At 32.8% G+C, this 16,726-nt stretch overlaps 2 protein-coding genes across 2 annotated transcripts; one reads left to right on the top strand and one right to left on the bottom strand.

The window, feature by feature from the left end:
• Window positions 1–4,001: 4,001 nt before the first annotated feature.
• Window positions 4,002–5,414, bottom strand: LOC121769755 (myb-related protein 306-like). Its single transcript, XM_042166508.1, has 3 exons — window positions 5,134–5,414; window positions 4,917–5,046; window positions 4,002–4,825 (listed from the first exon to the last, which is right to left on the bottom strand). Exons 1-3 carry the CDS (start codon window positions 5,264–5,266, stop codon window positions 4,210–4,212), a joined length of 879 nt encoding a protein of 292 aa, XP_042022442.1. The 5' UTR covers window positions 5,267–5,414; the 3' UTR covers window positions 4,002–4,209.
• A 7,615-nt stretch (window positions 5,415–13,029) lies between these two features.
• On the top strand, window positions 13,030–16,584 carry LOC121769760. The gene is made up of 5 exons (XM_042166514.1): window positions 13,030–13,509; window positions 13,604–14,790; window positions 15,418–15,828; window positions 15,900–16,126; window positions 16,210–16,584. The coding sequence occupies exons 1-5, from the start codon at window positions 13,421–13,423 to the stop codon at window positions 16,465–16,467; spliced, it is 2,172 nt and encodes a 723-aa protein (XP_042022448.1). The 5' UTR covers window positions 13,030–13,420; the 3' UTR covers window positions 16,468–16,584.
• The last annotated feature ends 142 nt before the right edge of the window (window positions 16,585–16,726 follow it).

The raw sequence follows: 16,726 nt of genomic DNA, 5'->3' as shown, positions 1-16,726 counted from the left end.
AAATGATATGTCAAAACAAAATTATTTTTGGACTTAATAATACAAATATCTTCACACTTCAAACTTTCTCAAAGCTCACGGATAGTCACTTACGTTACATTACATCTCATATGTACATTGTGATTAGCATTTTTAGGAAAATTGTGTGCTTAATTTTCAAAACTCTATCAAAATCACCCATGCCTAATGAGTTTAAAAAAAAATCTTATGATGATGCACCAATCAGAAAGTTTTAGTCGAATGCGGATATATAGGGTTCATCAACTTGACTATTAATTATGTCAATTTGTTAGTACTTTCCATTTTTCATTGTAATTTCTTCTGTTCTATTACCTTTTCTGATTAATAGGTATAGTATCATATGTACGTCACATGACTCACATTACATTCGCATTTATTTATCCTAACATATGATTGAGTTTTTTATATATATATATATTTATTGAAGACAATATTTTTATAAAAGCAACAAAAATACTTATATATACGGTATATGGAGTGCATTAATTTGTAAAAGTAAGAGTAAAAAGTATATGATTTGAATTATCGAATATCGCGTGCTGCCGAGTATGTACTTCGATTGATTAATAATGATTACTTTAAAATTGTAGTATGCAAGTCTACTAATTAAACACTATCGACCAATAATTCAGTGCTTAATTCCGCTATGCTAGGCTCTCGTAATTATTAATCCTAGCTACTTATAGTAAGCAATTTCGAATCTATTTTAATTACTACGTAATAAAATACAATCAGTTGCAATCATGTGAGTAGGTGCATAAATATATACACTTTTGTTGAAAGTTAAATAATGACTTTAGCCGCAACATTTCTTATCTGAATTATTAAAATAATTTCTTAATTAATGAAAATCTTACATATTAATTTAATAATTTATGTCGGATATAGATATAATAAGGAATTTAGGAGACTCTTACAAGGCCTTGGGTTGTTGCTTTGTTTATTCTAGTTCTAATTAACAATTTATACACCGATATTATTTTAGCAGTTTTGGGCTCTAACCAAAGAAAGCCCAGCCCATATTTGATTAAAACAAGCCCACCAAAAGAAAATTCTGGTTTGTTGAGTCAATAGCAGAACATTCCTAAAGCCCAAACTAATTTCCTATTTCCACTAGGATGCATTTGATTGAAATTAAAAATGCCATTATTAGTAGAGTCTTTGACCTAATTGTTCAGACATATATATCTTTTGATTATCTTATCTTTTGTATGACTTTTATTCAATGGAGTTGCTGCTTCGGCTCTGTCTCTCGATTGATACTATTTTCTTATTGTACCATTAATTGAGATATTTAATCTGCCGAATGTCTTATTTTCATGTTGATTCCACCATTTTCTCCTTATAAATAATAATATAACATTCGATCCTTTGGATATAGTTAACAGAGTAATGATATAATTTTAAATTTTTTAGATATTTAATTATAAAATGTAGATAGAAGCGGTTGGACTAGAATTGGGAAACAAAGGGTGCACATGGATTTGTCTATGCTGAAGATGTGTGTGCACAGTCATCGACTGCGATTTGCACCAAATCTCATGTGATCATAATAAATTACCCCTATCTAAATTTCTGTTTAAAATAACATAAATAATGTGTAAATATTATATGCATGTTCATGTATAAATTCTTTTTTTAACATGACGAAAGTAGACACGATTAAATTTGGGTGTGCTAGTGAATATCAAAATGTTTGATAATTAATAAACATAAAGCCACGCCTAGCTTTTACGCACCAATGGATTTAACCACTTCACGTGCTTGCATTTAAGGCAAATCTTTAGAAGATTTCCAAGCCTCGCATCTTTTCACTTTTTCCCATCAATATTTAATTTACTAATAAATTAAAATAATTAACAAATAGTCTCGTACTCCCATCGTCTGTCAAAACCTGGCACGTTTTGCCATTTCGAGTTATTCGCCATTTAAAGACTTTTTTTCATTGACCTTTTTTCTCATTTTTAGTAAGTGTATCTCATGCTTTACTAACTCATTAGATTGATTATATTATATTATAAAATTAATATAAAAAATAAGACTTAATATTTTTTTCATTGTACTAATAAAGTCAAAACAATTTCATATAATTTGTGCCAAGTCAAAATTTTTTTAAATGACCGGTCGGAGCGAGTATCCATTTATTATCCTACATCTGACTTGTTAGTGTGAAATTGTTTTTGTGCCTTTTTCACTTCAAACATTGTCCTTGTGTCAGTTTTTTTAGCTAAAGACATTATCTATGGGGTTAAATTACCACTACTTTGAGTCGATACAAAAAATTGCAACAATTTAATTCACGTAACTGTATAACACTTAAAATACATAAAATCAATGGAAAATTGAAGCAATTTGATTCCATGTTAACCAAATGAGACATAAATTTGACTTCCTTTGGATACAAACTTTAAGGGGTGGTATAAAATAATGTATTAGGTAGTATTGTTTTTATTATTGTTGTTGACAATTATTATTTCTATCATTATTATAGCTATACTATTAATGTACAATTTGGCTAGTATATAATTATAGAGTAGTGATCTAGGGAAATCACTACTTAAATGCATAACTAGAGAACACGAATTTAGTTCACTATAAGAGTGATTTAGTTCACTATAGGAAGAAGTGAACCAAAACGCCTTTACAGTTAACTAAATTATTCACGAAGTAAATAGTTCACTATAATGGTGTTTTGGTTCACTCATTCCTGTAGTGAACTAAATCATTCTTATAGTGAACTAAATCGTCCATATAGTGAACTAAATCATTTTGATATAATGTCTGAGATTTGTTCTCTAGTTATACATTTAATATTAGTTATACTTTGATCATCTCCCTATTCCCTATAATTATATATATGTAGTCTTGCACAAATAGGAATCTGCGTATATATTATTGGGGCTCTTTAAAGCGACTCTCCAGGAATTATTTCCACATAATTTTTGTACTGTGCTTACTATCTTGTCTGCTTTATTTTATGTATGATCTTGTCAGTTGAATCCAAAATCATAAATATATATTTGCTATGTTATTTTTTCCTATGATAAAATAAAAATAAATTGCCTTTTATTAAAACAAATTCCTAATTTATTTGACGAAATTTGAATGTATTGAGTTAATATTGTGAAAAATATTTCATATCTTTATGAAGGCACCGTTGAGGAAAAATGAGCTCTTTTTTCTAAATGCAATTCTATGATGGGCTTCCTTAATGTGGTTTTCTAGAAGTTGTAGAAAAAGTTTATTAAATAATTGGTGGAAATACAGTACACTATAATTAATGCCAATATGGGGGAAGAGCAATATTAATAAGAATTTCAAAAGCTATTTATATCATATCTAACGCGTCATTAAACGCATTATTTAGGATTTAATTGTTTGTTTACAATACATTAAATTTGAGGAGGCGGCCAAGCAAATATTGGTGGAGATCGGATTTGCAAATCTCGTTAAAAGATTTTGATATATACATGTATTTTCTCATGATTTGATTTTGCGTTGACGACTAGAAATGAAAAGTTAGCACTACAATCAATAAACAATAGTAGACATTAATTGGATACATATATAATTTTGTGAATAACGAATATAAAACAATGCCCTTTCATTTAAATGATCATTGATTGGGTTTTAAGCAATTAAGCAAATAAAACCAAAGCGAATCCAATATTTTCAAAGTAATAAAAAGGATCAACTTAAATAAATCCATAGATAATGACTATGTTAGTGCGAAATACTAAGTCAGACGCAGCCATGATCATTATAAGGTCAAAAATTATCCGCATGTACCTAAAATTAAACCAAAAATATCTTAATATATGTGTAGCAAATGAATTCCCACAATTATTAGAAACATCGATTAAGCAATTTCATCGCCAGTCTTATTCAGTACATGTGAATTAGCAATATTGATTGTGATATTACGCGACACACTCATAAAAATCAAATTAAAGATGATATAATAATATCAGACATAAAAATTGCAAGAAATAGATAGGACCTTGCTTTCAATTAATGTAATGAACACAAATAAAGGGCACAAAATATATACATCGATATAGTAAAACAACTAAATCAGAAGAGATGATTTAATTTAACCCAACAAAAGAAAAACAAATCCTTAGTGTTAGAAAAGACCAAGAATAAAAAATTCCACCTCCAAATAAATAATTTCTGTAAATGCAAAAACTAAACTAAATTCTCATCAAACGAGACATCAGTCAAATAATCCTTCATCTCAAAATCCAGCAGCCAATTTTCCAACACTGACAAAGAAGTTGAATTCTCTTCTTGTTTGATCTCACAATTAGCAACCAAAGGCGAAGCAGATCTCGAAAACTCATCGGAATTCGAAGCTTCTAGACTCTCCAACCCGAAAATGGACTCAAAAGCTCCGTTCATATCCATCCCAGTGCTCTCCTCTTCCTTGCTACACACCGAATCGACAGTCGTTGAAACATTGCTCGAGCATTTGGACTCATTCGGCTCGGTTTTCACCCAGTTCTTGAGCAACCTAGCGATGTTCTGAGTGCTGGAGGCGTACACGGCCGCGGAGGAGGGAGACTCCGCGGCGTTCTCAGACGACAACGCGTCGCGAAGGGCTTGTTTGGCTGTGGTGATATTGTCTTGAAGCCTCTTCTCCCACTGCCCCCTCGAAATGGAGTGTGATTTCGAGTCATTATTGCTGGTTTCGATGACTGAAGCGATTTGTAGCTTCTTGAGCTTCTTCTTCAAATGCGTGTTCCAGTAGTTCTTGATGTCGTTGTCTGTTCTCTCTGGGAGATACGAAGCTATCGCAGCCCATCTTCAAACATCATAAAAAAAATATATTAAGTTTTAACCTTTTTTTGCCCTAAATAAACCTAATTCTATAAAAAGGCATGTTTTTTTCTTACTTGTTCCCCAAAAGGGCTTGGAGTTGAATAATCATCTTCTCTTCTTGAAGAGTGAAGCTTCCTCTTTTAATTCCTGGGCGGAGGTAGTTAGTCCACCTCAGCCTGCAACTCTTGCTACATCTCCTCAAACCTAGAAATTGAAAACCCAAAAATGTCAAAACATAAAATTCAAAAATCCCAGAAAAATTAGGTAAAAAAAAAGGAGAAATTGAATGACCAGTAGTAGCAGGAACAGCCCTCCAATTTCCAGGACCATTTTCTTGAACATAGGAAACAAGGATGATGTCTTCTTCAGGAGTCCAAGAGCCTTTCTTCACACCGATTTTGTCGCAGCAAGGAGGCCTCCCCATTAGCCCTAATTTAGAGTTGAGTGAAGAGTGTTTGTTGGAGGTGAGAGAGGGAGTGGTGAAAGAGAGTGGGATATATAGATAAGAGAAAGGGGTCAAAAGGTGACAGCAAGAGCATTAAGTGAGGCCATGGAAGTCAGCTGCGTGCGTTGCTGCCTCTTCTGTTCTGCTTTACCAAAACCGCGTGGCATTCAATGACCTTCGTTTCCCCCTTCTCTCTCTGCAATATCTCCACATTATGAACCCTAATTTCTCTCTCTCATTAAATGCTGGATTCATACATCAAGCAATTAAGTCTTGCATGCTTATTACTGTTTTAACTTAAATGATACTACTAGTACTAAATTGTTATAATGTGGCTAAACAGAGGAATTACAAGAATCTAGTAAAGATTAGTGTGTTAAATTCGGTTCTGATAAATCAGTTCATCTAAGAAAATACGAGGGATGAGAGAATGTAGTCATTTAATGTATCAAATGGTTTCCTTATGAAATATATTTCCTATTTATTCCTTAGAAGATATATGAAATATATTTCCTATTTATCCTTAGAAGATATGTTTCATGTGGCTATTTCCCAATAACTGGTATCTAGAGCCTAGGGTTTAAGAGGCAGAAATCACGATGGGGATTGACGAGAAGATTGTTGTAGAGAAGTTCGACAAATCTGATTTCGGATTTTGTAAAATGCAGATTGAGGATTACCTGTACGGTAAAGATATGTGGAAACCTTTAAAAACCAAGCCCAAAAAGATGGAAAATGACATTCCATGAATCGAGGATGATCGATGCATTCATTGCAAGGAAGAGACGAGACGTTGGAACACATCATTTTCAGTTGCCTTGTACTAGTACTATTGTTGTGATCTATGTAGCATATCTCTATGCCTGCTCAAGGAACTTGTTGCGAGTTTTGTTTATTTATTGGGCATCTCACTTCAAAAATTTCATACAAAGTGAAGATTGTCAATTTTAAGACTGTATAAAGCTAAATTTTCTGCATTTGTAAGTTGCATCCGTCAATAACTCTAACTGGCAATACAATTATATAACATACTTTCATTGTTTTCAAATCTTCAAATTCCCTAAAATGAACTACATATAGAGTTGTAACGAACTCTGCGTTATTTTATAATGATTTGTTTGGCGTTTAGCGTTTAAAACTAGTTTCATATCTAATACAACACTACATACTATATATAGAGTATCATATATGTACTATTGTCCATGATATACCTTAGTATTAATGATGGATCTATATTTAGAATAGTGCTCCAAAAGAGTAATTACTATATACTTTGTGGCATGAAACATGTATTAGATCAATGAATTACATCCCATGGATGGAATGTTTTCTATCTTGGCTAATAAATTTATTCGAAATTAATTTAGTAATCATTCTTACTTAGAAACGACTATACCGCTTTATCCACGGGGATGGTCATTATGTTATGTTGTAATATCATCCCAATTTAATTCTATTAATTCATGCCATGATTGCATCATGGTCCCGAGATTATTAAACGAAAATTGAAACTTCTTACAACAAAATAATTATATTTTTTTAGAGTGAACTTCAAAAATGGTCCTTGGATTATCTCGCCCATAGTCTTTGGACTTTAAAAATATCGTCAGACATCCTTGGACTAAGGGTTTATCTCAAAATTTGTCATTTTGCCATTTTTTTATACGAAAATATCCTTTTGAGTGTTTGAGCAATTTGTTTTTTTTACACTTTTAACATTTATTTCAGTGATGTACTAAATCATAATTTGAAATTTTGAAATAATATCAGATTTAGTACATCACTGAAATAATATCAGATTTAAAATGTTAAAAGTGTAAAAAGACCAAATTGCCCAAACCCTCAAAAGGGTATTTTCGTATAAAAAAATGGCAAAAGGACCAATTTCGAGATAAACTCTTAGTCCAGGGATGTCTGGCGATATTTTTAAAGTCCATGGACTATGAGCTAGATAAACTCGTAGTCCAAGGACCATTTTTGAAGTTCCCTCTATTTTTTAACCTTTGTTCATATGTATAGTAGGTTTGCGTTTGTAAATTGTTTCAACTTTCAACCACGATTAAATGCGTGGATGCTATTTGAGATGTGCACCTTGTTGATGTAGAATAGCAAATAAAATCATGACATGCTCAATTTATAAGACATTGGTGATATTCGAACTTCGTTTGATTTTAACAGTATTCGTTAGTCCCAACATTACTAAGTCATCATCAAAAGAACTGTACTGTTCAAATATTACACTACTAGCATATGTGATGCAAATATGTCGTAGACAAAAATTACTGAAATTAAAAATAAATTCTAAAAATAATTAAAAAGATTCATCCTTGAAACAATGTCTGATAGTCAAATCCATCGTACACAATGGCGTAGCCATGACTTTGATACATTAGCCCAGTTTCGCAAGCTCAATGCAAATTTCAACTAATTCGTACAATATTAATGTTTTTAACATAATCAGCGTCGTCTTATCTTACTAGCTAATACTTATAACATACATGAAGCAATATAGTCCAAAATCAGTGCATACCATAATTTTTCTTGCACTAAAATCTAAAGAATGCATGAAAAAACAATTTTTATTTTCATATTTGGACAAAATAATACTTTTCGATTTCACAATATATTTAGATATATGTGTGTTATGTGTGAAATATATATTTTATATGGGCACAGAAGGAACATTAGTGCATTAAGTGTTGATGGGTCCATTATTGATGCAAGAACATGTAGAGCATTAACTGTTGATGGTCCATTCTTGATTTGAACATGATCATGTATCATGTGCTTTGTCATCTGTAATTTCAGTTCTGTCTTTATTAATTTCTTACTTGATTCTGAAGTTGTCTAATTAATGTGCCTATATAAATTAATGTGCCTATATAATAATAGGAATAATAGTAAAAATAACAATAACAATAATAATACTATTTTTATTGTTATAAAAATATGTGGACATTGAACTAGCGTCAGAATCACGGTACATAAAATCTTTTAGCGCATATTTGATCTTACACAATTCTATATATTGGGTTTCAAATTCCATTTTTGGTGAAGCAAATATTTTATTTTCTTTGTATAGAGATGGAGAAATTAGATTGGAAAAGGAAAAACTGAATTCCACTTTTTAAATTGTGCACAGTTGTTATTAGACAACCCATTACCATGTTTTTGGGCCTACACAAGGATAAGTCAAAAACGAATATCATTTTTAATTTTTATAAAAAATAATTCAATTATTACAAGAAAAATCTATTTATTTTTCTTGTTATGGAGGAGAAGAAGGGAAGGGTGAGTAGTGGCACACATCCTGCCCCCTTTCAACAATGTCTTAACTTGTCTCGTTACTCCAAAACAAGCCACAAGAGCGTGTTACTGATGTTGTAAGCTCTTAAAAATACTCCATGTTTTAATTAAATGTTGTTTTAAATTATTACTCCATAATGAATTATATCTCTCTATTTTTGTAGTTTTCAATTCTTTCTCCCATTTTCAAGGACAAGCTAGTCCTTTTAATTATTTATTTTGAAAAGAAGAATGAGAAAATTGATTACAAAATTGATGAAATGTGTTAATGCCAGATTTATTGCTTAGACTATGGTCTTTGGGGCCCCTCATCTCCACCTCAACTCTATACTAATGTACAAATCTAATGCATTAAGTACTTTTCCTACAATCATACTCTCTCCGTTTTCCATTTAAAGTGAGTCATTTTTCTAATCGAGACGTCTCACTTAAAGTGATAGAAATGATGACCAGTCTCCGACGATTTAGTGCGTTGACCGTTGAACTATCGGCAAAAAAAAATCTATGTGCAAATTTGTATATTTTCTCAAAATTACATGTGTGGGGTATGGAACTAGGCTGACATTTAGGCCTTTTACTAGATACAGGAAAATATCAAAACATCAATTAGGAAAGAATTATTCAAATTGTACATGTAAACACATAAAAACAATATTCTCCTTTTATTCATTGATGTATAAATTAAGTAAATATTTGTTCAACACACTATTTGGTGAGGAGCTTCCATCTATTCCCTTTATTGAATAAGATCATTGTCGAAAACTCAAAATTCTTCTTATAAAATTATCATTTTATTTCTTAATTTAACAAACTTGAGTAGGGTCAGTAAATGAGAAAGGTACGTTACACATTTTTTTTTTATAATATATAACCTAAAATGCAACCCAAACAAATGTTGGGCCTTAATCCAGAAAAAAGGACAATGTTTGCGTTTTAAATTTGGCTAACATTAGATAACCCACAGTCTCAATAATTCCTTTGCGTACACAAAGCTTCTTTGTTTTTTTTTTCTAAGATACCAAAATTCTAGAGAATAACATAAGATCCATAGCCCAGGGGGCAAGTAGCATAAAAAAAGTTAGATAATTGCCATTTAAATTACATAATTTCGTTTTTCAATCTTATAACTTTTAATCTAGAATATAAAACTACTATTTCCAAATTTTTCATAATTGTCAAACATGATTGAATTCAAAACCAATATGACAAAATCAAATAGTATGATGTAATGACGAAACGTCACTATTCTATTCTGAGTGTGAATTAAAACATCTATTTACCCAGAATGACGCGTTTTGTTACGACATCGTATTTGCTTTTGAATATCGTGAGACAATTATAAAAAACTAATAAGTTACTAGTATTTTATATCTCAATTTAAAAATTTTAGGATTGACTAAAAACCAATAGATGATTTAACGTTATTGAAAACTTAATACTAGTAAATAAATTTGTTTTGATAAAGAAAAAGAATATAAACTACTCTTGTACACAATTTTTTTTCTGTGGTACTTTTTTAGTTGTTAACCTGCACATTGACTTTTCATATTTATTACTCCAATCTACCTCAAAAGTTAACATCTTACTGCATTTTTTACAGCAACAAAAGAGTAAATTATGAAAATGAATAGTGTACGTACCGATAAAATTTTTATCAGAAGCGCAATTGGTCGTATCGTATCAAAAGCGCTTAAATAAAAAAATGTTTTTGAAAAACTCCGAAAACATATTCCACGCGGCATTGCAATGGTTTGACTTCGTTGAAAACTTTTTGTGAGTTTTTGTGCCCTGGGATTTCAACCATAGCTTTGTCTTTTGTGATACAATTCAAATACTATATGAAATATTTTTATTCTTTTATTCATAATTAATGGAGTAGTAAATTTTCAAAATTGAATAGTTTTGGCACCAAACCACTATCTAGTGGACTAATGGAATTTGTTCAATGTAGATGAGATAACTGATAAGCACGAATTAAAATATCGATAGACTCGAATCTGAAACTTTTGTTCTCAACCATTAACTATTCTATCCCTAAGACAACACACTATTTAAAGGGGTAATTGGTAAGACAATACATCACTAACATAAATTGAATTCGCTAAATTGGTATATAGATGGGATTTACTTTTCAAACGAGAATAATACACAAAATGACTATGAAAGGATACATGTGGGAATGAAAAGGCAATGTAAATTAAATTTACTAAACAACAACATCATAATAAATGACAAGATATTAGAGAGCGAAATCATAATTACCAACAGCAATATAGTTGTGGTAGACAAAATAATTTAGTGGGTTGAAAACTACTAATAAACAAGACAGCCAATCAGACTTTAGACAGGATTATTTATTGTCCGTTGTAGGGGACGGACGACGTCGTTTTTCATCTTGTCGACCTACAGCTATTACTATTTGGCCTACCCATATGATGCTGGTATTAAATGAATAATTTTTATCTCATTTTTAAGGCAGTAACTATCGGAAAAATGCAATCGGGAAGAGACCCTAGTTTTATTATTTCTCAAAAGCTCGTGAAAAATAAATATTAGTAACAATTATACCAGAGCTTAATTAAAATATAAAAAAAACTACTCCAAATAACTAACGAAAGTCGAAATAAAGTACTAAATAAAAGAAATTACTTAAATTTATATTCACTCTTATTTAGACGGACGTTGACTGCCTCAATCACAAGTAGGGAATGTTTTATTAATGATATGGCCGCAAATTAACCCATAAATATAGGAAGTACTACTACTACTACTTAATTATTACTCCAAAATTAAATATTTATAACAAAGCGTGTGTGTAAGTGTAACTACGATTAAAAATTCAGAATTCCTTCTAGATGTTAATAAATTTTCTAGAGAGCCAATTTTTAAAAATTTTAATGTCCTTGGAAAATTCTTCGTCCACTTTAAAGGTTCTTTTTTCGTTATTATACAAAAAATAGAGAATTTTCTTTCGCAAATAAATACTACAGAGGTTATTTGTTATGAATAGTACAATAACTTTAACAGAGGTTAATTATTCCCCTTTTGACTTATTATAATAGTCGGCGGATTATTATCCACGCAATTATTACAATGGACAACTCCATTATAAGTCTATAACTGCTAGTAGAAAATAACATTATTAGTAAATCTTGCGAAAAAGTAAAGAGACCATTGTTTTAGCATGTATTTGAAGGTATTAATTCGTGCATCCGGTAGTTACCAAAGAAAGGAAAGGAGAGAGATTTTTATGATTTTTGAGATCAGTAAATATTGGATGAGAAAACATCGAAGATTATTTAATTACTACTCCACTAGTAAAACAATTTTACTCTCTTTGTAATCACATTCTCTATCACAAATCAATTCAGGTCTTAAATTTGCAGGTCTTGCTCTGACACAATATTAAAAATACTCTCTTTGTCCACATTAATTTTTTTGGGGCTTCCTAAAAATAAATGAATCATTTATTCTTTTTACTAAATCAACAATTTAATTTCTCTTCGTTTATCATCTCTCATACTTTATATTCCGTTTTCAATTATATGATTAATCATTCTCATACTTTATTTTCAATTAATTTAGAATAATAAGACTGGCGAAAATTAAAACAAAATTGGTAAAGTAAGAGATAGAGAGGATAATGATATGGTAAAATAAGAGAGAGTGGAAAATATTAAAATAAGAGAGAGAAGGAGCATGGTAGTTAAAATAGTCTTAGTAGATAGTGAGACTTACAATATAAAATTGATATAACTTTTAAAAAATGGAATGCACATATTTTTGTGAGACGGACAAAAATGGAAAGTGCACATATTTTTATGGGACAGATGGGGTATGTATTTATCCATAAAGTACAGATAATAAAATTAAATAAAGTAAAAAAAAAACTTTAACATACATACCTCATTCCATCAATTAAAGTCATATTTTGATCGGTTATTAGAAATTATTTGACTTTGTTGAAAATTTGATAGAAAAGTTAATGGAGGGTGAATTCTATTTTCATACTCCATTTATCAATTTTATAGTAATATTGAAGTATAAGGTTCGTTTATAAAAAATTGCAAAATATTAAATGGACCTTTAAATCATGGATGTATTGAAATGATAAAATGAGATTTTACTTTTTGAACCAAAAGTTAATTAAATATAATAAAAATCAAAGAGAAATTACACAAATATTTTCAATGTAGTAGTAATAATTAAACATAGAATTCGGCAAATCCGAGGTGGATATAATTATTGTTATTATTACTATAGCATTTAATGGAATGCTCACCAACAAAGATATTTTCAACAATTAAAAAGTTGACATTGCACAAAATAACCAAAAAGTTTATTATTTAAAATATTTTGTTTTATAAAAAAGGCAACGAGTGACCCACGTGGAGCTTATAGTTATACTTTTCAATACACAGCTTTTTTCCGTATTATCAATTTGTAAGTCCTAAAATTCTGAATGTCAATTATCTTCCTCTGTTTCTCACTTTCTCTTCCATTCCCACCTCTCTCTCTGTTTTCTCTCTCCATCTTCACTGAAACTCCCCAAAAAACCATAATTTAATAGCGTAAGTTTTGGTTGAGGAGTCGCTGCATGTAACCGTGGAGACCGAGTCGCTGGCGCGTAACCATCTCCCACTCTAAATCTCATCTCCCCTTCCTATTAGGTCGGATTTCAACTTCCTTTCTGACTCAGATTGATTTCCTCCCCACTACTATTTTTGCAGCTCGTGAGTCGGTTTCCTCGTTGATTTTTTCAAACCTCCCATCAAAATTCCGTTGCTTCCAACTTAATTTATACGATTCGAATGTTTCTCTCTGGATATGGCCGGTTTTAGTCCTCAGAGGCTCTTCTTATTCATCCGCTTTTATCTCCGCCCGCTTCTCAGCTTCATCTCCGCTTTTATTTTGAGGTTTCCGGCGCTTCTTCACTTGCTCTGTTTTTGTAGGTGGTTAATTTCAACCGTTAATCATATATTTTTTTTTGGTGGTGGTTTTTTGCCGCAGAATGCAAGGAGATGGAAGTGGTGCCTTAAACAAGAGCGACGAGAAAATAGAATTCCTTGAAACAGAGAAGCTGGATTTATTAGAGGATAAAGATGAGATTAATGGTGATGAGTGTGTAAGCGTCAATGGTGGCGCTGAGGCGGAGGAGGAGAAGACGGTGGAACATTTAAAATTCAAGTTTCCGACATTCGATGAGTTTAGCAGCCGACTCCATAAAGAAACTGGTGATGCATTGAATTCGGAGGTGGTCCCTTGTGCAACTGTTAGCATGTATCAGTTCTCATCTGGGAAGAGCTTCGTCAGCGCTTTTATTGACGAGGCAGAGACTTTCCGGGTTAAAGAGGGTGAAATCGACTGCTCATTTGAGAAAACAGAGGCCTCTGAAGCTGGGAATTTGGAGGAGGACTTTGATCAAACAGGTTGCGTTCGTGTTCATGATAAAGGAAAGGAAATTGAGGTCAGTGATGGAGAGCAAGGAGAGAAAATTGAGGAAGAGGGATTCACCGAGAACTCGCAAATAGGTGAGGAATGTCGATTGGATTCAGAAAAAAGTTCTGAGGTTATGGATTGTGATTCGGAGTCGACTAGTTTTGATCATTTACGTTCAGTTATGAACCATTTGGTGGATTCCTACAGCAATGGATTCTTGTCGGATGGAGATTTCGGGGGAGGATTTGATGTGGATGATCCGATGGATTCAGAAAGTGAAGTGTCTGGTTTCGAAGAAACCGATGAATTTGATGGCGAAGATAGTGATATAATGGAAGAGTTAAAGAAGCTTGAAGATGATAGCAATGTTGATGGATTGAAACAAGATTTTGATGATAACAATGTAGGCAATGTTGTTACTACCAATGGTGGTGATGATGATGATGATTCTGAGAAGTTAAAGTCTAAGGATTCATCGGTGTTAGATTCTGAGGATCCGAACAAGCTGGAGTTGCTGTGGGAGCATCAAGAGCTAATCGAGCAGCTGAAGATGGAGCTGAAGAAGGTGAAGGCTACCGGCCTCCCCACCATTCTAGAGGATTCAGAGTCCCCCAAGATAAGCGACGACTTGAAGCCATGGCGGATCGATGAGTCCCAGCGAGAGGATTGCATAGGCGAGCTTCATAAGTTCTACAAGAGCTATAGGGAGCGAATGCGCAAATTCGACATCATAAACTACCAGAAGATGTATGCCATGGGTTAGTTCCCGTTACTCCCTCCGTATCCTTATGTGATCATTATCCGTTTTCGGCCTTCTTTCTTGCAGTATCTTGCTTCCTGTTATTACATTCTTGTTTATGCAAGAAAATAGATGAATTGATTTGAATATTGTTGGTGTTTGGATGAAAATGAGGTCCCACGAGATCTTGTTTGTTGAAATGTCTAGAAACAGATAAAGCATGAGACTTAGTTTGGTTGAAGGCATAGGAAGAATGAGTCAATGACACACCATTTTTGAGGTTGAGATTTGAATAGGTAGTTGGTATAGTAGGCAATAAATATGAAAAAGTCAATGTAATAACCAATGCTTTTTGTTGGACTATTCCATTTTCTCAACCACAATAAATGTTGTGGAATCACGAGACCTAACAATCGTTTCAATTCAAGCACCAAATTTTCTTTCCCAGTTTCCAAAATTTTCCTCTGTCAAACTCATAAAGTCATAGGTAGCCTTTTCCATGGCAAAAATGCTTTATTCGATGTTGTATTTATGATATTTTAGATTTTAATAGTGCAGTAATAATTTCATGAACATATTGTAAGTTGCTACATTGATATTGTGAGTAGTAATTCTTACTATAGTTTCAAAACTGTGCTTAATGCAGGATTTCTGCAGCTAAAGGATCCTCTACAATCAATATCGAAGCAGAAACGGGCGCCGACGCTCAAATCACTCGTGTCCCAAAATCTATGGCTGTCGAAACACAAGATCCACGGGAGCGACCCGATGAAGAAGTTTGTGGAGGAGCTGCAGGGGGATCTCGAGGCAGTGTACGTCGGGCAGATGTGCCTCTCGTGGGAGTTCTTGCACTGGCAGTATGAGAAAGCCTGGCACTTGTGGGATACCGATCCACGTGGAAGGCGGAGGTACAACGAGGTCGCCAACGAGTTCCAGCAGTTCCAAGTGCTGATGAACAGATTCACCGAGGACGAGCTGTTTCAGGGCCCGAGGGTGCAGAACTATGTCAAGACCCGGTGTGCTGTCCGCAACCTTCTTCAAGTTCCCGTCATACGAGGTGGGAACACGAAGCTAACCAATCTCGAGTTTTAACTATACAATGCTAAATATGACATGGCTTCATTGCAGAGGACAACTTGAGAGACAAGAGGAAGGCAGAGAAAAGAGACATGGATGATTACATTGTTACAAGTGACATGCTTGTGGAGATCGTCGAGGAGTCGATACGAACGTTCTGGCGATTCGTCCGTGCTGACAAGGATTGTTCAGCTGCAGGGACGAGCAAGAAAACGCCCGAGCTTCCCAGCCAAGAGGAGCATAAGTTGCTGGTGGAGATCAGGAAAGATCTTCATAAGGTCTTCTTCTTCTCCTCCTTAATATATGTCGTATATTATGTCGAAAAACGTTGCTTATCGCGTGGTGTTTTCTTGGAATGCAGAAGGAGAGGAAGCTGAAGGAGGTTCTGAGGAGTGAGAATTGCATTTTAAGGAAGATCAGAAGGTATAGGGAAGAAGATGATTCGGACCAAGTTCTGTATTTTTTCTCTCAAGTGGATATGAAGTTAGTTTCTAGAGTTTTGAATATGTCCAAAGTGACAAGGGAGCAATTGATATGGTGTAATAACAAGCTAGGTTCAATTAGTTTTGTGAATAGGAAGTTACATGTAGAGCCTGACTTCTTGCTCTTTCCTTGTTAGTTTTAGTACTTTATCTATTTGAAAATTATGTTTTTTTTTATCATTGTTATTAACTTTTCGAGATATAAGTAAGGCCATTGTATTGGTAAATATTAGTGAAATCAGATATTAGATGAATCATTTATGTTGTGGTAGATTATCCATAATTAAAAGTGTGCTATCAATTAACAAGCTTTGACCGTAGTCGATTGAATTTACATTCGACTGCTCAATTATTTTCATTAGAGTAGTATATATGTGTAAATTTATGTGATCTTTT

Source organism: Salvia splendens, chromosome 16, assembly GCF_004379255.2.
Source record: "Salvia splendens isolate huo1 chromosome 16, SspV2, whole genome shotgun sequence".
Taxonomy (NCBI): domain Eukaryota; kingdom Viridiplantae; phylum Streptophyta; class Magnoliopsida; order Lamiales; family Lamiaceae; genus Salvia; species Salvia splendens.
This window is presented reverse-complemented; position numbering and strand designations above follow the sequence as displayed.

Coding starts and splice junctions, on each gene's coding strand:
- LOC121769755 (XM_042166508.1), bottom strand. CDS start 5,266: ATGGGGAGGCCTCCTTGCTGCGACAAAATCGGTGTGAAGAAAGGCTCT. Junction 5,047..5,133: donor GGCTGTTCCTGCTACTACTG/GTCATTCAATTT, acceptor TTCAATTTCTAG/GTTTGAGGAGATGTAGCAAG. Junction 4,826..4,916: donor CAAGCCCTTTTGGGGAACAA/GTAAGAAAAAAA, acceptor TGATGTTTGAAG/ATGGGCTGCGATAGCTTCGT.
- LOC121769760 (XM_042166514.1), top strand. CDS start 13,421: ATGGCCGGTTTTAGTCCTCAGAGGCTCTTCTTATTCATCCGCTTTTAT. Junction 13,510..13,603: donor ATCTCCGCTTTTATTTTGAG/GTTTCCGGCGCT, acceptor TTTTTGCCGCAG/AATGCAAGGAGATGGAAGTG. Junction 15,829..15,899: donor TCAAGTTCCCGTCATACGAG/GTGGGAACACGA, acceptor GCTTCATTGCAG/AGGACAACTTGAGAGACAAG.